Genomic DNA, 22203 nt, shown 5'->3' with positions numbered 1-22203 from the left:
CTCATAAGGCATAAGGAATGTTGGTTGAAAAGATGAAAACCAGTAAGAAATTGGGTAAAGACGAATCAAGATGCAACGCTTGGAAGATGATTACTCAAAACCAGTGAAATTCATGACTTTTTAAATACATTTTTAAAGGACAAGTCCATCCCAACAAAAACTTGATTTGAATAAAAAGAGAAAAATTCAACAAGCATAACACTGAAAATGTCATCAAAATCGGATGTAAAATAAGAAACTTATGGCATTTTAAAGTTTCGCTTCATTTCACAAAACAGTTATTTATGCACATCTCGATCGGTATGCAAATGAGGAACTGATAACATCAATATTTCTTTGTATTTTATTATATTATTCTCGTCATCCCCGAACACGTGGAATTCCATTATTTTAACATTTTGTGCTTCAGGCAAGGTCCTAATCGTCAAATTCGTAAAAATTGAAATATTGTATAATTCAAACTTAATAAAAAAATTGGATGTAACTGGCTCGTTCATATAACTACTTTGTTAAAAATAAATGAAACTTTGAAATGTCATAACTTTCTTATTTTCCATCCGATTTTGATGAAATTTTCAGCATTGTGCTTGTCTGATTTTTCTCTATCGATTCAAATCAACATGTTTCTGAGGTGGACTTGACCTTTAAGAGGATAATGGACGAACACAAAGAAACTGCATGGAAAGTAATGATTTGACTCCACATACTTCTGTAATTTATTAATCATATGCACATGTATTCTGCTCAGTTGATCCATAAGAATAATAGCAAAACATTGATCAAGATAAGGAACATGAACAGAGTTGCTCTAAATGCAACATCTTCAGAAATAGAGTTATATATATACTGGTACATGACACTATTACTACTTCTAATAGAAAATGAAAAAGGAAATAAAATACACAAGTTATTTTCATCACGCTGAGAGAGCATGTTATACACAAGATTATAATATGCATTTATCTAGAATATTTTTCATTTTGTCAAGAGTAATACTCAACTATTAAAAGCAACTACATTCTAGATACTCATTATTTATGGATTACATTTCTTTCACCTTAAAACTCCAGTACTGAAAAATTCAATAAGTGTGAGGGGGAAAAATGATAAGAAAAGGAATAGGTATATAAAATATATATATATACGCAGGCACAAAGACAACATAATGTTAGCCATTTGTACCTTAAAGCTAACAATGCAGTGTTTTGTGCAGTTAATGTAATAGTGATGTTTATTTTTCTTCTATTCTCGATTTTAAAAATCTATATGTAAATTAATTCACAAACATACCAAAATGTCACAAGTCAGTTTTCTATGCAAAGCCTAGTTAGTACATCTTTCAACAATGAATAAAACACAAAGAAAAGAATGTGGAAAATATGATGCAGTTTAGTCCTCTTTCATCACATAGGAACAAAAGACACGACAGTGGAAACATTAACAAGACAGATTAATTTGGGGGAATTTTCCACACAATATCAATATGACTGCAATACCTCTCAGGCTAGTGTTTTGAAATATTTTATATAAATAATCAGCAAGTCCAAATTTAACAAGACTTTGAAATTCAAACTCATGCTGAAATGACATAAAGGTAAATTAAAATACGTTGTAACTCATAATAAATGTTCCATTACGTAATATCAATTTTTGATATCCTAATATTCTTTAGTTTGATATTTACTCTGAATATAGTTCCCATGTAAAATAAATACCCTGACCATTCAAAATCAAATTGAAAATTATCCATGGAAAAACATCTTTAAATGAGTTGAGATTAAAAAAAAACAAGGTAAATACATATTAATTTATATCTGTTTCTTGTTTAGGGGATAATATACAAGAAAGAAAAGACAGCCACAGGGCAAAAATTATTCAGTTATAAAAACATACATTACATTTTAACAATGAAAAAATAAACCAATCAAAGGACATTTTGAATGAAAAAAAAAATGCAGAAATCACATTTTTAATATATATTTGGACAGGTTCAGAGTAGCTTCCTTACTGCCTTCCTGTCCATTATCATTCTGCAAATTATCAATCAAACATTCAAACTTGTAGAAACATATGCACACACACATTTGAAAATACATAACAGCACTGAAATTCCAATTATTGAGAGAAGAAAATGAAAATGACATCAAAAGGTTGAAGGACTTGTGTTCTCTTCCTGCCAATAAACAGCAAAACCAATGATACCAGAACTCTATGCATTTTCCCTTTAAAGGAACCAAGGATCATTCAATTACCGATTCATCTTACTTCACTTACAAGAAACCAAAATATTACAAGAGAAATGGAATGTTGACTGCTTTTGCTGTTTAGAGGTAGTCCATTTCATTTCACCCCATGCCAAGTTGCATACATTGTATCATCAAATCAGGCCTTGTTTCATAAAACTTTTTTTAATGAAACTGTATTTGAGAAACTTAACACATTTATTAATATTAATGCTAAGTTTTATGAACAAGGCCCTTCTGAAATTACTTTGCATGGAATGGACTTGTCCAGTGACCAACACTTTGCTGTCATTTACAAATAAAGATATCACAAAGTTTAGCAAGCTCCTGCAAGTATGTCATAAGCCTCACATCAACTGAGCAAGTAGTGAGCAAACAAGGTCTAAAAAATAACATTTTCCCATAAATATAAGTATATGTGAATGATACAAATATTAGATATTTATGACAAGCAGTGCATGGGGATAATGGTAGAAATATTGAGTCTTGGTGTACATATATTTAACTGTCACCATCATTGCCATATTTTCATCACTTTTTAAAAATTTAGTCTGAAGAATCACAATTATTATACACTAACACACAGCTACCACAGTTTACATGTACTAGTTATTTACGACAGAACTCGTATAAAAACAATGTACAGTGTATAACTATATAATATCGTTTTGCAAACGTAGTGCAACAACTATCATTGCCCCTTGGTCAAATATTCCTGTTTGATTGAAAACAGGTGCGAAAAGCTGTTGACTTTTAGAATCAGTGAGATGTCAGCTATCTCAACATCTTGCCTTTTTTTGGTTACTACATACAAGATCAATAACTTTTGTTTGTCTTGAAAGTCAACATAGAAAATTTCTATCAATTCACTGAGATTTATCACAGCCAGATAATGCGTTTTTTTTTCTAATGTTACATATTCTGTAGTAATGCATCTTAAACTCATTCAGTCAAATTGGGTCAGCTTCCTCCCTTATATTGTGCTACAGGTACACGAATCACAATAATAAATAGCCATTCCGCTTTTCTTACAACTGGACTACTTCCAATTCAATATTCATTCTATGAAAGTCTCCAAAAGCAAACAAATAATGCAAATAAATGTAAAAAGCACCCTTTGATACGACTAATGCAAAGCTATTTTAACAATTATTTCCCCCTTTTTAGTCAATTTTTACAATTTCCCAATAATTTACACAGGTGCAGAGTCATCAAGTGCAGATGCCACACACCATATCCATTCAGCAAGATATCCTCCTTGCTTTACATATCCTTCCTTCCCTGTTTCCTAATTCATTTATTCGTTTTTCTTTTTTTTTTTTTACAAATGGAATTGCTGGAATGCTTGGCAGGATGTTCTTCCTGTCCTACTCAGCCAAAAACACAATGCAGAATAGAGGATCAAAGAACCCCATAATGCAAAAAACATGGCGACTGACTGAGAAAAAAATACCTCCTTGCATAGAGCACTAAGTGAAACAGCCAACATTTCAGTGATGGTCTCTGAACGAGGTAAGTGTTCACAATATGTAATCCTGCTTAAGCAAAGGATAGTGGCATGCCTCCAGAAAGATGTAGACCATTCCTTACATACAATAACTGAAAGTGCTCTGACATGACGTCCAATGGGTGGCAGACATGATGAAGGTCAAATGGGCTTGTGCACGATAACAGAACAGTAACCCTTTTAGTTCAGAAAAATATCCCCACCACAATAAAGAAGTGCACATTTTCCACATGGTTAAGAATGTACATTTTTTTCTTCAATAAATATAATGTTATAAGGGTCTGCAAGCTGAAATGCTTTTACCAAATATATGTTGTTTATGCTCATTGAGCACCTTCAAAGGAGATTTCAAGAAAAGAGACAAAACATTTGTAATATCATATCCACAATGGAATCTGAATATGAATGTAGATTCAATTGTTGTTTTGCTAAAAGCATACAACATAGAACCATCATAACAAACTACTTATGTTTTTTTTCCTTGTAAAACTGAAATAAGAGGTCTTGAGTTATTACGGGTAAAATGCAGTGATACATCTTTTGTCTCTTTCTTTTTCGGGATACCAAATTTCTTCAATTTATGCATGTAAATTGAACAAATCAGTCTTCTTATATAATAACCATGGAGTACTTGTTAAAGCTAGGTCCATATTTTCTTGATCTTAGCTAAATGGCACCAAGCTTTCAGGGGGAAAAAAGAAAGAAAAGTGGTTTCATAAACCTGCAACTACAAATTAAGCCAATTGTCTCTTTATTACCACAATAAGCAATTAAAATAATGTATGCTGGCACTACTGCTGTCTTTGACCTTCCAAGCACGTCCAAAAATATTACATAATGGCTCTCTCTTTCCCCAAAACATATACATGTACATCAAATGCATTATTCTCTTGAGGAGCTCTTGTTGACCACTACCATGCCTTGCCAGCTTGTATGAGGACATCTCTTACAAGAGATTGCATTTTGATTTATTCTTCTTTTTGACTTGTAGTGCTGCCCTGGTAGCTGTCTCAAACACTTCCCTGACACCATCGTTAGACTTGGCTGAGCATTCTAGGTATTTGTAAGCACTGATCTTGTCTGACATCGACTGGGCATCAGCTGTTCTCACCGGTTCCTGTTTCATCTTCATCAGTTCTCGTTTAGTGTTTTCATCCATTCGGAGATCTTTCTTGTTTCCGACCAGGATGACAGGTACATTAGGGCAAAAATGCTTCACCTATTTTAACAAACAGAAGAGGATAAACTTACATATTTGTAAAAAACACAATTTGGGAATCTTTAATAATAATACTTGCTTATATAGCGCCTAACACTTACTTCATCAGAAGTCTCTAAGCACTCTCAGTAATGCAGCATAATTAACCTGGCTTTAGTAAAGTAGCAGTAATTCACACTGCATTTCAAGGAATAAATTCCTACCAGGTATCCAGTCACTTCACCCGAGTTGAGTTCAACACAAATGTGGGGAAATTTCTTGCTGAAAGAAGACATGCCAGGACTTGGAATTGAACCCACGTCCCTCAGATTGAAAGTCATAACCACTAGACCACAATGCCCCCTTTAGCAGTTACATCTTCAAATGTTCTCCCATTATAGCAAAAAAATAAAATAATGGTCACAAATATTCTAAAATTTATAACTGAATCAAAAATAGGACAAAACCTTTCAGAGACTTATAGATCTTTAAAAATTTCTGTGAAAAAAGTAAAACATTTATTGAACCGATGCAAGTTCAGAAAGTGCTAATTCAAAAAGGGCAAAAGCCCAGATTTCAGTTGGAAAAGCATACCGTCTGTACTCAGGCTTAGTTTCATGTAGCAAATACAGGAAATCTGTAGCAGTAAACATCTCTGTAACATGCATGCATCCTAAGTGCACCTAAATCTGACGTTCCACTGCAGAATGTGGAATTAAGCGAACAGAAAACTGGGGACTTCCAATAGATGTAGCCTTACCTCAGGTGTCCATTTTTCTGGGATATTCTCTAAACTGTCCGGGTTGTCAATTGAAAAGCACATGAGTATAACATCTGTGTCTGGATAAGAGAGCGGTCTCAGTCTGTCGTAGTCTTCCTGACCTGCAGTATCCCATAATGCTAACTCAACCTAGGAAATAATAAATTGGGGAATAATCAACAATTCAACAATACCATAGATGATGGAGATGTAATTTCAAATCATTTAGTTCCTGAATGTTTAAGTTCCACCAAAACCTTTTACTAGTAAAAAAAACACACATCTTCCTGGAATTGTATTGGTACATACATGTACTAGTTTACCAAGCATCTTTCAAAATGAAGACTACTGTAAACTCATTTATGCCCCCATCTTAAATAGCATAAAATCAAATCAGGTAGAATATATCATTCATCTGGAAATGAACACCACCATCCTTCATGTTGTCAGCTGGCTCATGCCTGGAGTGATATTCAGGATATCTGTCATTTCTTTTGTCATAAATTTTGTCATTTCTCTTGAGATGAAAGACCGCTATGATGATCATAAATCAGAATTTTGAAAAAAAGTCTTTTCTCTGCTATATCTCTTTCACAACTACCGGTACATGTACTACCCGCCAAAAACTGGTAGACCCTGTCATATCACAGTTTTATCATGATTTTTGCAAGTAGGATTATGCTTGTTTATGAAACCACACATTTTCTGTGTGCACAAAAGAGAAATTCAACATAAAAGTTATGATGATACTGATGACATATACATGTAAGTTATTACATCCACCAGAACGCTAATGTACATTTAGCCATAACGAGAATTCATGTAGACAGTGTTCAAATAACTACCCCAGGTTGTTTCAAGTTCCAAGACAGTGTCAATATGGGTATAAAATGAGACCATTAGGGACAGTAATATTCCGCGATCGCGGGAAACGGACAGAATTCACGGAAATTGCCTTTTGAAACGGAAAGTGGCATTTCAAATGGAAAATCACGGAAAACATTTTTCCTCAGAACAGCAACATAAATTACTGCAAAATCTCTACAATATACGAATATTGAATGGCAACAAAACCTCACAAAACACGATCTCACTTCACCACAATCACAACAAAATCACATCGTGACTGCTCTTCACTCCTTCACACCCGATCGTACCCCTCGCCCTTCCCAGCCGCTCTGGCAGGGTACGGTCGATCGGCCATATCGAAATCATTCACATGCAGGTCGTGTTTTGCCGCCCTCTACGTTTGAAAATGTACAGCACGATCTTGAAATCCAAAATGGCAGAGATTGAAATCGTTGACTGCTCGAAACGATATCCAAAACCCCCCAAACTTATATATAAAGTTCATTCCACAGTGAAATAATGCTAAAAATGTGAAAGGTGAGGATGTATTCATGTTAAATACGTGTGTCAAAATATTTTTGGTGCCCGCATAAATCCGATAGAGCGGATTCTACTGCGTTGTTGGTACGGTAACAGATACAAATATTGACCAGTGCGAGCGTTAACGTGTGTTATTGCTACTCTACTGGATGGGTAAACGGAATTGTCACTTTTCCGTGTGTACAAAGTCTACGGGGGAAACAGAATTTCCGTTTTCTGACATGCCGAAACGGAATTTAAGATTTTCTGAAACGGAAAAGGCATTTTTTAAAATGGAAAATCATTGTCCCTAGACCATATTCCGAAGAAACGAACAAAATTAAACCAAAATTAAAAAAATCTTTCATCTTGGCCTCATCATCATGCTACAAAATACAGGAGAAAATAAACAATAATCAAGCTAATACTCTTCACTCACCTGTTTACCATCTACTTCTATATCAGCTACATAGTTCTCAAATACTGTTGGGACGTAAACTTCTGGGAACTGATCCTTGCTGAACACTATCAGCAAACATGTCTTTCCACAAGCACCATCTCCAACGATGACCAGCTTTTTCCTTATAGCAGCCATTGTCTTAGTTTTTCACACTGCAACGAAAGAAGGGAGAATATGGAAGAATTAAACCTTACCCATTTTCATTTCTGAATACCTTAAAGATTGCCCAAAGATAGCATATACTGTACATGTAAGTATAATGTGCGCTGCATCAAATATGACCATCATTCATTATGAATGATAGACGCCAATGAATCTAAACAAGAATGCAACATGCCGATGCTTCCATAGTTTGATGAGTTAATTTGAATGTCAATATTAAGAGAAAGCTTACATGTAATTAAACATACCAAGCATAAAACTCTCAGATACTGTAGAGTTTATTATTATGCTAAGTACAATTACCGTACTTGTTTCATCAGAACACCGGCATGTGGGAAAACATTATCGGAACCTGATCACATCGAACAAATTCAAGTATGCTGTCATTTCTGACCCTGGCTACATGTACAAGTAAGTGATAGTTTCATTTCAGTTGAACTACAGCTTCAGGTCTAACTTTCTAAATATACATGTATGATAAAGTTTGGACAAACGAGGTTGGAATGGGCATGTACAGCCACTTTGCCTGATTATCTAAATGTTTCTTATGTACCAGCTTGGCATTTTACTAGCAGAAAGATGTCCTACCGAGTTTCTACAGGAGTTACCACAAGAAGAACATACAAGTATCTTCTTCTGTTTCACAAACACTGTTTACTATACAGGACTAAATACCTTAGTAGTAGGCCTGGATTCCAGGAATGTATAACCTTTGAAAATTAGAATAAAGCAAAACTAAATGTTCAGGAAATTTTATTTGAATATGAAATGAATGAAAGTACAAAAGGGAGTCTTCACAAAACATGCACATGGTATAACTTACACAAGTAAGGTATACATGTATTTCATAGAAAGAAAGAGAATGAGGGTGAAAGCATGCTTGTGACTTTTGGGCAAGCGCATGTTGAGAGTGTACATGTACATGTACAGGGATGTATGTTTTGTGTGTGTGAGATGGGAGGGTGAGAGAGATGGGGGGGGGGGGGGATAACTATTAAAAAAATTGCCACTGTTCATTCACCAGAACAAGTAAATGATAGAGAGACTAGCATGTTGCAATGACCTGAAACTCTTCTCTGCATGGGGCCTGACTCATATTATAGTCAGCAGCAAGATACGGCAACTCCCTTTAGGAATGCAAGAAACCAATCTGCATGATGTACCAGGAATGACTTCACTAGGTTTAAAATAAGTAAATGCAGTATGCACATGTACCTTGAAAACAAAAACAATGAACAATTGAATATACAGTATTTATTGAATGTGCATGAATAGCAATGATCACTTTTGGCAGTTTTGCCTTGGAGTTCTTCAGGTGGAAAATTATATAATATGAACAGATAGCAGTACTCATACACCAGATTACAATGTTACAGTCTGATAACTTCAAGCAAAAAATTGAAAAATCCTAATTAGTACTACATGTATCATAATTGCAAAATTGTTTTTGAATATTTCTAGAATAATAGCCTTGATTAAAGATTAAAATGAAATCTCAACTGGATTGATACTTATAAGACAAGGGATTACTGAACTACACATTTTTTTTCTTTGTCAACATTTTGAAAAGTGTTACTCCATCAAATATTTTGGGGAAGCACCTCATAAGATGCATCAAGGGAACATTTCATGAAAGGACATGTCAGACATTCAATGTGTTGATACTGGTTTCTATCAAAACTCTTGTGTTTTCATGCCAAAAAACAAACTTTTAGTTTTGTTCCATATTGTTTATGATTTGTAAAACCACTTTCAAGAATGTGTAGTAGTTGAAAGAATAGACTTTTTTACATAAATTACAAAAGAAAATGAAGAGGAAATTGTAAGATTATCATTAAGAAAGATTGAGGTTGCCTTGCCCACTATGCCAAGATAAATAAATTACGTTCATGAATCATAACAACCCTTCATACCCCCCTTCCTAGAAAATCACTTGTCATAGTTTGGGGGTTTACATTTTTCTTTCCTTTAGATTGTTTTCCTACAAATCTAAGTTTCGCCCAAAATCACTGCATCTATCTTACCGGTAATTTTTTTTTAAAGTATTTTTTTTACAGTGGTTGGGTAAAGTATTTAATGTACAACCTTCCCTTTGAGTTTGCCCAATTAAAATAAAATAGCTACATGTACATGTAGCTTGGTTGCTCCTGACGAAAAAAAAATTGAAAAAACAAAAAGACCCTAGTAAATTCTAACAAAATTGCTCAGATGATTTCCAAATGGCTACCAAATATATAAAGTATTTTTAAAATCTGGTGACAGCAGTGCTCACTGTTTACTTACAGCTCTACCTTAGGATACATGTAAATATTGCACATGTATAGATCCAACTTTAAATTGTGTCGTGTGTAAATCAAAGAAATCTAAAACTTATTGTTTGTGGTGGTAGAGTTTATTTTCATATGTTAGTAATTTAAGGTTTTATTTAATTCTAATTTTTTTGCCATATTTCTTTGGGCTACCAGAAAAATGAAATATGATAATTTTTCTATGCCACTCAGCCCTGCAATCAATCCCTTACATATCTGATATAATATGCAGTAAAAATGTTGAAAATTTTTACTGCCAATTTTATTTTTCTTTCATGAGGACATAAAACAATATACTACCTGGGTTATATTTAGATTAATGCAGTCATCATTCTACATGTATGCGCATGCTTACTATAAATTGGCCTGCGATCATGGCTGGATAATTCATGTAATACGCACAGTGTACATGTATGCCGACCACTTTGGCGAACATTATATTATTCTTGTATTAGTGCTGCAAGTCAGGCGGCATGTTCAGGTTCGGTTCGGCAATTTTTTTCTGAACTTTAGTTCGGGGTTCAGCAATAAATGCCAAATTAAATTTAACATATAAAAAAGTTTGCCGACACACGAACAGATAATCTTACGAACGATCTGTCATGCACTTCAAATAAATTTTGTTTCTAAAAAGAATAATTATGAAAATTGTTGCATAACTTGCTTTTGTTCTAATCTTTAAACAAAAAATAAGTCATTTCTTCTTTCATTTTTAAAATGAAAATAAAAAAATCAAAAGAAAAAACTATTAACGAGAGAATCAGGACAGAAACAGAATTACAAAGATCAAAATATTTTTTATTCACGATTATTTCATGTAGCTATGATCATGATCGATTACAATGTCATTGCCAACGCAGCTTCTCAAATTGGAAAGTGTTGATCGGGAATGTCGAAACAGTAGACAAACAACCTCCACTCAACTGTTATTATTCCAAAGAATATGAAATGTTTTAGAAAGTCCCTTTTTTCTGAAAAGTGGTTAAATCAGGGGCCCGTTGCAGAAAAAGTTGCAATCAATCGCAACTCTACAAATTTAGGCGCAACTTGATTTTCAACCAATCAACAGCTTGCATTTTGGACTTGCGATTGATTTTTTTGGCTTGCGTTTAAACGCAACTCTTTCTGCAACGGGCTCCTGGTCAATCAATTACTTTAAAAAGATAAAATATCAGTCCATTCTTGGTCCAGAAAAATCGACGCTACGTGACTTCAAACATATTTCCAACACGAAAATGAGTACATGGGACTGTACTGTGTATTTTAGTGTTGTGAAATCACTCAGCGTTGATCGTCGGAACTAAGACGGAACTGATAATTTATCATTTCATTTTCAGTAATTGACCAGATTAAACCACTTTTTAGAAAATATTGACAAGGGAAAAACGTTTCTCAAGTTTGGAATACAGATTTTACCTGTATAATAGCAACCGAGAGCAGGTTGTTTGGACGTCCTGTTTCAACTTTCCTTACCAACCATTTCCGGAACATCGATCAGGGAACATGCGTTGATTTGGTTTGAATTTTTATCTTTTCGGTTTTTTCAACCTCATTCCTTCATCTCTTATTTATCTTTTAAATTAATATGGAAATTTCAGAATATATATACTTTACCATTAGTTTGTCAGTCACAAGGAATTAATTTACATGTATGTCTTGTCTTTTTCTTTTTTAAATACATAATAATTAAATGTACCTCCGATTACAGCAATACGTAATTCAACTACACTTTTTAACTGAGTTAAGCTTAAAATGTCCCCACATTTTATGAAGAAAAAATAAATTCATGATATAAAAAAAATTGAAAATGATAAAAAATTTAATCAAACACGAGACTGAAGCTGTCATACTTTGTCATTTACGAGGAATGAATGTATGTCTTGTTCTTTTTCTTATTAAATACAAAATGATTAGGTCCGATTACGATTACACGTAATTACACCACACTTTTATACCAAGTTTAGCTTCAAAATGTCCCCTAATTTTAACAAGAAAAAATATATTCATCTTAATAAAATATTCTTAAGTTCATAATAGTTCAATCAAAGACGAGATGGGAGCTATCATAGTGGATTTCAAAACTATATTGAGTAGAATTCTTTTTGTTCACAATCACTAACCAATAATTTTTAAAAAAAATTTTATACTTAAATCTATGTAGTCATCGCACCTATGCAAACATTTAAAGAAAATTTTTTTTTAACCGGACTACCGAACCAGGCCTTTGCGTTCGGTTCTGCTACAGCACTGCATGTATCTTGTACATGTATGCTACATTTTGTTGTATTGTTGCTATTGGATCTTACTTCATACTCATAGTGCACTCGTGTTGCATAGTGTGCACTGGAGGAAGAGAAACTAAAAAAGAAGTTTTCAAATATTAACAAGTGGATCACCTCTGTCAGTCTCACATGCATTACGCGATTCAATATAGCAGCAGTGCTGACATTGAAAACTACTATAAAATTATTCACAAAAAAAAACCACCATTCATATAATGATACAATACAATGTTCATTGACCCTGAATGACATTTGACCTACATATAGATCACGTGACTTAAAGGTCAAGTTCACCCAAGAAAACTGTTGATTTGAATAAAGAGAAAAATCAAACCAGACCTTCACTTTTGAGTGTGATCGTGCCAGCGCTCCTAAATTTTTTTTTTTTAAGCCTTCACAAAAGTTGCTGAAATTTCACACTTAACATCTTCACAAAATAGGCATCTGTTTTCCATTAATCCCTGGAAATTATTTTGATTTTGTGGAAACTACTGAAAAATGAAGAATATTCACCTCTTTCCCAACTCTGATTTGATTTTAAACTCCGTAAATATTGCAGTCCCATATGTAGATTTTCATGGTAACACCATGGAAGTCTACATGTGGGACTACAATATTTACCGAGTGTAAATTCAAGAGTCAGGAAAGAGGTGAATATTCTTCCTTTTTCTGATAGTTTTCAATTAAATCAAAATAATTTCAAGGAATTATGGAAAATACATGGCCATTTCATGGATCTACAGATGTAAAATGTGAAATTTTAGCCATTTTTTGTACAGTAGTCTATTTTTTTAAAGCAGGAGCAGGATATTTTGTGAACGAATTGACTCAGGCCTAGTTTCACCACAGATTAATTAAGATCTACACAGCTATTGCATATATAATGTATATACGAAGTTAAGAAAAATCTACAAATTATCATACATCAGGGCGTGACACTAGCGCCGGTCCGACGGTCCCCGACTGGTAAAAATCTGTTGGGCCAGTAAATTTTCAAAAATAGTAAGATTTACTGGTCCGACATGACCAGTAAAAAACATCATTTTCGGGCCAGTAATTTTTCAAAAAATAGCAAGACAGCCAAGACTTATGGGTCCGACATGTCCAGTAATAAAAACCATTGTTGGGCCAGTAACTTTTCCAGAAATTGTTACATTTACTGGTCCAACATAAACATAAAAAAAATATCCCATGACTGAAATTGCAAACTAGTTTCCTCCCATGATTTTCTGTCATTCACACACAGATACACACAGAATGAATTGCATACAATTTTTACAGTATACAACTGTACATACATGTACATGTAGCCAGCTGGCCACACATGGTAAATTTTCTACTGGCTGCGCGAACAAAGCTTGGCTAACCTCTGGCAGAAATCTCTCACAGAACTGTCAAAATTCACATTTCACACTCATAAAAAGCTCTTATAATGTCCATATTTCCTAAAAATTGGGGCAACTCTGTCATTTGTAAGTAGTAAAAGGAGAAATTTTCACTTCTGTTTTAGTTCAAACAGATCAGGTTTCGAGTGATATCGTCTGAATACATGATAGCCCCATATATATATGCAATTGGTTTCTTTCGTAGCTATAATTGAGCCAAAAAGAAACTGTTAATTTTATTTATGATACATGTAGTTTCAGCTTTCTTCCTTTCTTTCTTTTCGATCTTTCTTTGCTTCTTCCCTCTCTTCTTTCATTTTTTGTTTCTGTCCTTTTAATTTTCTTCTGTCTTTCCTTCTTTCTATCCTTTAAATATTTTTCTTTCTCTCTTTCTTTTTGGATTTCATTCTTTCTTTAATTCTTTAGTCCATCCATCCTATATTTATCTCTTCTTTCTTTCCTTCCTTCTTTTTATCCTTTCTTTCCTTCATTCTTTGTTACTTTCTTTGTTTAATTCTTTCTGCCTTCCATGGGTTCCATCAGTCCTTTCTTTACCCTTCTTGTTTTTTATTTCTTCCTTCTTTCAGTCCTTTCTTTCATTCATTCCTGGGGAAGTCCAAGAAATGGTCACCCCAGAAGGCAAAATTTCATCTTTAATTTAAGAAGTTATCTTTGGTGGGGTTAGAAAGCCCAAGTGTTAAATTTTCAAATTTCATTCAGAAAAATTTGATAATATGCATATTTATGCTAATTTGGGGCACCTAATTTGCATAATTGTTAAAATGGGCGTTACGTATGGGACAATTATAAAAACTCATAGAAAATAAAAAGAAAACTTCTGAGATTTAGTCATAGGTGGGACATGGACCCCCTAACATCTTATTACTTTTGAGGGAAAAAAAGTGGTGTAATCTAATTAATTATGCAAATTAGGTCTTGTCCAAAGATGGAATGTCCCATACGTAACATTTTGAGGATGTTTTTTAAAGTTATTTCTCATAATACAATACTTTAATTGTTGTATCTCTGGGAAGTTCTAATTTATTAAGTATGAAAATGTTATACCACAAAAAGTTTCAAAAATAGAGTTTACTTTTTAATTAAGAGTTAATTAAAAAATTGTTACGTATGGGACAACATGTTACGTATGGGACATTTACACACAATGTCAATTGGGAGATTTGTGTACAAAGTGAATGGAGAAAAACAATACTCAAGAGTGCTCTAAAAAGTGATTATTTACCTTTTCTTTGGTTTTTAAAGACTAATTTGTTATGAATACTGATTAATGAAAAACTATTGAAGCAAAAAAATTGTGAAAATTGAAAAAAAAAAAAAAAAACACCCAATAAATTACATAAGAAATTCACGAAACCATGAAAAGCAAAAAAAAAAATGTTGAAATGACCAATTTCATTTTCAGTCATTTCAAATATGTCTCAATAGAACATTGTAAAAGAATGACACTCTTTTGTTATTTCTATATTTTAAATTATTTCAATTATTTGAATTATAGGGAAAATTGTGTACGTTCTCTATGGGGACAAAATGTCCCATACGTAACTGTCCCATACGTAACATGTCATTAATTTGTTTAATTAGAGTCTGTAATTAGAAGTATTTGGCATATGACATGAAACTTGCCTTAGATATACTATAGTATTGTGACTTCTATCACACTAAGTTACAAGTTGTCAAATGAAATACTTTCAGAGAATTCTCAACTTGAAAAAAATGTTTGAAAAATTGTCTTTTTTCTGCGTCCCATACGTAACGGCACATCTTTTCTCTCTAAAAGGTCAAGGTCGAGGTCATATGTCACCATTTTTTGCATGATGATTCTTCTCCTAGATGTCTAACATCATGAGGGTATTCAATCTAATCAAAGTCATTTAACACTATTTTTCAGGTCATTAAAGCCTCTGAAATGTCCCATACGTAACGCGCGCGAATTCTTGGACTTGCCCTTCTTCCTTTCTTTCCTTTTTCCCTTCATTTCATCTATCCTTTTACCTTTTCTTTCTTTCTTTTTTTTACTGCTTGCTTCCTTTCTTTCCTTTCTTCTTTTTTCATTATTTCATTCCTTCCTTTCTTTGTCTTTCTTTTTTTTCTTTCTTTCATCTATTCTTTACCTTTACTTTCTTTTTCATATTGCTTGCTTTGAACCCTCTTTATTTCTTTCCTTCATTCTCTTTTCCTCTTTTCTATCAGTTTACCTTTTATTTATTTCTACCTTAGTTCCTTTCTTCCTTCTTTTAATCCTTCCTACCTTCCTTTCTTTTTCTTTCTTTCTTCCCTGTCTTTCTTGCTTTTTTCCTTCTTTCCATCTCTCCTTTTTAATACCCTTTCTTTTTTATTGCTTCTTTCCTTCATTACTCTCCGTCTTGTTCTTTCTTTCTTTAACGCTTGGTTAATTTCTTTCCTTCTTTTCTTCATTCCTTTATTTCTTTTGTTCGTTCTTTCGTTTTTTGTTCTTTCTTTCCTTCCTTCCTTTTCTTCTTTCTTTCTTTAGTTTTTTTTTCTCTTCCTTCACATCTAGCCTTTCTTTACCTAAGTTTCTTTTTCATTCCTTCTTTCCCTTTCTTTTTGTCTTTCATTCATTCATTTTTTTTTTGGGGGGGGTTAACAAGAAAGGACAGCAAAATAAACTTGCGCCTTTTTATGTTTTTTTTTTTTTGGGGGACCAGTAGATTTTAGGTTCGGACCAGTTAAAAATGGAAAAACTTGGTATCTACTGGTCCGAAATGAATAGGTTGGACCAGGAGAAAAAAAGGGTTAGGGTGGAGCCCTGCATACATGTATTGTATTGAATTGATTTCAGCTCCTCAAGGAGAGCGATTCTGAGGAGCTCAATTGAGCTCCTCAGAATCGCTCTCAGAATGCCTCTGGCCTTCTCACCTGCATCACGCAATTCAACATAGCAGCAGTGCTGACTTTGAAAACTACTATAACTTGCACAAGATGTTCAGTGATACTTGGTTACTCTTATTTCCACATTTTATGAACTAGACCAATAAATTTACAGAGATAGGATGGTAATTCAACAAATACCCCCTATGTGGCCAAAGTTCACTGACCTCACATGACCTTTGACCTTGATCATGTGACCTGAAACTTGCACAGGATATTCAGTGATACTTGATTACTCTTCTGTCCAAGTTTCAAGTCAGATCAATAAACTTGCAAAGTTATGATGGTAATTCAACAGATACCCCCATAATGGCCAAAGTTCATTGACCTTTGACCTTGGTCATGTGACCTAAAATGCATACAGGATGTTCAGTGATACTTGATTACTCTTATGTCCAAGTTTTATGAACTAGACCAACATACTTTCAAAGTTATGATGGTAATTCAACTAATACCCCCAATTCGGCCAAAGTTCGTTGACCCTAAATGACCTTGATCATGTGACCTGAAACTTGCACAGGATGTTCAGTGATACTTTATTACTATTATGTCCAAGTTTCATGAATCAGATCCAATAACTTTTAATGTTATGATTGTAATTCAACAGATACCCCCAAATCGGCCAAAGTTCATTGACCCTAAAATGATCTTTGACCTTGGTCATGTGACGTGAAACTCATGCAGGATGTTTGGTGATACTTGATTAACCTTACGTCCAAGTTTAATGAAGTAGGTCCATATATTTTCTAAGTTATGATGACATTTCAAAAACTTAACCTCAGGTTAAGATTTTGATGTTGATTTCCCCAACATGGTCTAAGTTCATTGACCCTAAATGACCTTTGACCTTGGTCATGTGACATGAAACTCTCATAGGATGTTCAGTAATACTTGATTAACCTTATGGCCAAGTTTTATGAACTAGGTCCATATACTTTTTTAAGTTATGATGTCATTTCAAAAACTTATCCATAGGTTAAGAATTGATGTTGACGCCGCTGCCGCTGTCGGAAAAGCGGCGCCTATAGTCTCACTCTGCTATGTAGGTGAGACAAAAATGAGAGCGATTTAATGAGCTCCATGAAATTTTAAACGTGATGGACTGCACAAATTGAAGCAAAGCATTATGCGAAGTCTGTGAATTGTCCAATCTTTTCAATGTATAGACATTGGTGGACCGTATTATTGACAAACGAACAAAGCTTGTATTGCTAGTTTCGTTCAAGGTACAAAGATTTTTTAGATTTGAAAAAAAATTAGTCATCGTTTTGAATTATTTGCAAAAAAAAGTGTTATCATTGCCAATAACAAACTTAAATAATGTTTTTGAAGGTACATGTATTTCATTTGTTGGTGTCCATATAGTCATAAGAATTGCGCATTGAATGAATTTAGACAGTTATAAAATAACTGAGGAGCTGAATTAAGGTTGTGAAATTCATTAGCGCCACCATCGGGCTTCCTTTTGTTTCTGCAGAGACATGCAAGGTCACTTTCCAGGCCAAGGTAAAGCGAATTTGCTTGTTTTTGTATGATTTTTATCTACGGTACATATTTTGACCAAAAATTACGATTGTACGGCTACTCATCGGAAAGAGCCCATGAGGAGCAAGTTGTTTCGGCAAATATTACGTTTGTAATGAAATGTTTGTCGACTACATACATTGTAAATCCAGGGTCAAACAAGGTTCGGTGTGCGAGGTTGGCACAGCATACTACATGTACCCTTGCACTAGTGTGAGTGGGCAACAACCATACATTTAGTGCCCTTTGCCAAAAGTGATCATTTATTTTTGTACATTTCCCAGTGAATGTCTTGAATCGAATCCAATAATACACACAAATCTACATTGTCCCTGGTATCCCATTGTTTAACCATGGATGGTTTAACATTAAAACACATCCACTGTAGTAATGTTGTAGCTGTAGAACCTGTTTCCTTAATTTAAGCAAAACTGCTGACAACTGCCAGATACTAATATTCAGTTTTACTGTTAAAGAAATTCAAATCAACTTGCAACTTTTTTTCCAATCGGTCATAGCTTGCAAGTCAATGCTTTGAAACAGTCAGAGTTCCAACCATGGCTCAAAGAACAAAATAAACAAACAATAAATAAATGCAGTTTTTTTAAACATATGATCTTGACAGTCCTTGGCTTGAAAATACAAAATGTTTCTCTTTGAAGAATGTCTTCGAATGTCTTCCAAAGAAACTGATCCTCATTTAATGTTAAAGGACAAGTCCACCCCAACAAATAGTTGATTTAAATAAGATGAGAAAAATCTAACAAGCATAACACTGAAAATTTCATCAAAATCGGATGTAAAATAAGAAAGGAAAGGGTAAGAATAATTTTTGTTTGCGCTTTGCTTTAAAAAAAAAATCGGATTTAAATCAAGTAATACCAATTTTTTTCTTTTACTAAAAAAAAAACATTGCCAACCCTGACTCGTAGTGACAGTGGTTGCCCCCGACGCTTGACTACAGCATCTCTGCCTATATGGGGAAAAGGGTGAGCTACCTGGCCCTCCTCGATTACTGCTTGATTTCCCCTTTTAATAATTTCCCCTTCTCAGTTTGTCGTCATGTTTCTAATGTAGACCAACACGACAGCCAATCGATTACCATTTTCACTGAAAATGGTAATACGGACATGATTTATTGGCTGGCGTTTTCGTATGTTTAAGCTTCATTACAAACATGATGACAAACGATAGAAAAACGATCTTGTCCATGTGTGTTTGTCATTAAAATTCTGTATTTTCCAACACAGATTTCGGGAAGGTGTTTTCGCCCATCAAAAGGGGGAATTAAGCAGTAGATCTACATTTGTAGATCTAATCGATCACAGTGCACTAGTGCACCCTTTTCTTCATTGACGCTGTAGCGTAGCTAAGCATCGGTCGAACCTCCACCATTACAAGCCTATGGTAGACATCAGTCTGTGTAGGACAAAAAATAATCAGAAAATGTTTTAAACTCCTCTGAAACAATGGATATATCAGTCTACATTGCATGCATGCTGCAAATGCACAGCTGTACTGTGTAGACATCTTGCTTTTTTAAAGATATCTAGATGGTAGGCCTACTGCTTTCAATTGCAAGTCTATCTCAGCTGCTCAGACCTGGGGGCCGTTTCATAAAGCTGTTCATATGTTAATAGTGACTTTAAGAGTGACTGGTGAACCTTTCTTACGCGCTAAACCATCGCCAATGAACAGTTTGGTATGTACCGTTTACCACAAGAAATGATCACCAGTCGTTCTTAAACTTTAAGTCACTCTTAACTTACGAACAGCTTTACGAAACACCCACCAGGGGCCCCGTATATCAAATACAAAGAGTTGTGATTGATCCGATCAATCACAGCTATGGACGGCCAGCAACATCTATTATGCTTGTTCAAAATATTTTTGAATATATATATCAGTATGAATGATGTATATTCATAGCCATGCATTCACTGCGCTTAAAAAGCAAATTGTGCAAATTTCCTGTAGAAAAAATTATTACACTGATGTGATGGATTTTCATAGAGTTACAATCATTGAATCAATTGCAACTCTGACTTTGTAAGACAGGGCCCAGATCGATCAGTCAGACTCGGTCAGAGCCTTAGCTCAGGCCTCAGTGATTCTCATCATTCTGGGGCCGATTGCACGAAAGGGTATTTCCAAGGACCATCTTTCGTGTCACCCAATGTGATGCGCTGTATGCGGGATATTTCTGAAATGTATTATTAAGAAATAAAATTTGTTAGCTAGCATTTAAATCAATTTGTATACAATTTCATGATCATTTTATAAACAAAGATTTTATTTAAATGGATGAAATTTGCAGGTACTTTATCTAAAATGTGGTTCACATGGCGCATCATAATATCAAAATATGGGCAACACAAAAGACGGTTCTTTTTTTTTTTTTTTTTTTTTTTTGAAGTGAATTTACATATTGTATTTATTCCTTGATGTCGTCTAACGATGCAACCACAATTGCTGTCATGAGCAAATAGCACATGAAACCCCCACAGCCGATGAGTGTGTCCGTAGACCAAGACCTCGATGACAAGATCTTGGATCAATGTCCCCCCTATGGTACCAGTATCACCACAGCCATCCTTCCTGGTCTTACAAAAGACGGTTCTTGCAAGGCCCCTGTAATAATTCCCCAGGCCCAGTCCTACTTTAGTTTAGCAAGTGCAACTGCAAGCAGCCAGGCCAGCCCAGGCAACTGGCAAGCCCCAATTCATATCTGGAATTGGAAAATTGAATGTACGGTCCTAGTATCACGACCATCAGTATCAATTCTAGGCCAACATGTACAGTGAATTTGTAAATTAGAAATTATGTGGTTAACATGATCTTGTAATCAAAAATGGGAAATGGACGTTCAAGTTCTGCTAAACCACGGCACTCATACAATCGTCCAGACACAGTCGACAGGACACATTCACCATGTTCACACAAACAATACAATCGAACTCCCTCACACACCTGACAATGTGTGTAATGCGTGTATAACGGTCTAAAAAATACTCGGAACCCACGAAAAAGTTGCCTTTTATTACAAGAAACGGTCATAAAATAAAGTTTTGACATCAATATACGTGAATTTCAAATTCTAATATACAATGTCGTTAAGCCTCTTGGAACAAAAATGTTTTATACTTACCAATTTTCATAAAATAATACCAGGAAGAGTCAGATAACACCCCCTTGAATATCTCATCCCGTGTTGTATATATGCGAGCCACACCTCGCAATTGCGTCTATAGGGGGAGGACAAATGAAGCAATAGTCGTACCCCCAAATGACGGTTCTGAAATAGCGGCTGCTACGGTCATTTTCAATAGTAAATAAAGAGCCAAGAGATGCGGCCAGAGCACTCATCTGCCAAAAATATCACATAGATCTAATTCGACTTGAGTGTTGATGATTATTCCTAATTCATCAATAATGAAAGAGAGTCCGTTTTCATGTAAAATCAATTTAAGTGTGGAAGTAAAATTTATCTTAAACTTTAAAAGGCCGTCGCAGGCAGGCGGCTGCATGCGTAGAAAACCCCGGGGGGGCCACTTCCATTCACGAGTGGATACCATGCGCGACCATGGGGTCTCGAAAAGCACCCTAAACACGTAATTTCCATATTCTGAAAATGCACCCCTTAACAAGTATTGGCGTGTGAAACCCTACCCTTAACAAGTATTGGAAACAAAACGATACTCTTGGCAAATATTCCCTGAAATGAACCCCTAAACAAGTACAGGAATGTTTTATTGTTACGGGTCCTTCGGTCGTCGGCTTTACCTTACTTTGGTTTAGTGCGACCCCACCTTCTACACCTCGCGCAAATAGGACTCTAAACACGTAGTTTTGGGGCAAAAAGGACATCCTTTATAAAACATTTAATTTTGTTTTATCCCCGCAAATTCGACCCTAAACACGTAATTTTCCTAGCGAAATAGATACCCTTTTTTCATTATTTTCGTGTTTTTGACACCCTTATCACGTTACGTACGTAACGTGCCCTATCGTGAAAAGGACATCCTTTTTACGTGTTTTTTTGGTCGCGCATGGTATCCACTCGTCAATGTAAGTGGCCCCCCCGGGAGACAACCC

General features: G+C 34.7%; 1 protein-coding gene across 2 annotated transcripts; it reads right to left on the bottom strand.

The window, feature by feature from the left end:
- Positions 1-692: 692 nt before the first annotated feature.
- Positions 693-21359, bottom strand: LOC121411149 (ras-like GTP-binding protein RHO). 2 transcript variants are annotated; one of them, XM_041603682.1, is made up of 4 exons: positions 21257-21359; positions 7516-7688; positions 5709-5858; positions 693-4969 (listed from the first exon to the last, which is right to left on the bottom strand). In XM_041603682.1, exons 2-4 carry the CDS (start codon positions 7669-7671, stop codon positions 4697-4699), a joined length of 579 nt encoding a protein of 192 aa, XP_041459616.1. In that variant the 5' UTR covers positions 7672-7688; positions 21257-21359; the 3' UTR covers positions 693-4696. The 2 variants fall into 2 exon arrangements, with proteins under 2 accessions (XP_041459616.1, XP_041459617.1); XM_041603683.1 differs by lacking the exon at positions 21257-21359 and adding an exon at positions 7731-7740.
- Positions 21360-22203: the final 844 nt, after the last annotated feature.

Source organism: Lytechinus variegatus, chromosome 3 (genome assembly GCF_018143015.1).
Source record: "Lytechinus variegatus isolate NC3 chromosome 3, Lvar_3.0, whole genome shotgun sequence".
NCBI lineage: Eukaryota > Metazoa > Echinodermata > Echinoidea > Temnopleuroida > Toxopneustidae > Lytechinus > Lytechinus variegatus.
Note: the sequence above shows the minus strand (reverse complement) of the source record. Positions and strands in the feature narration are given on the sequence as shown.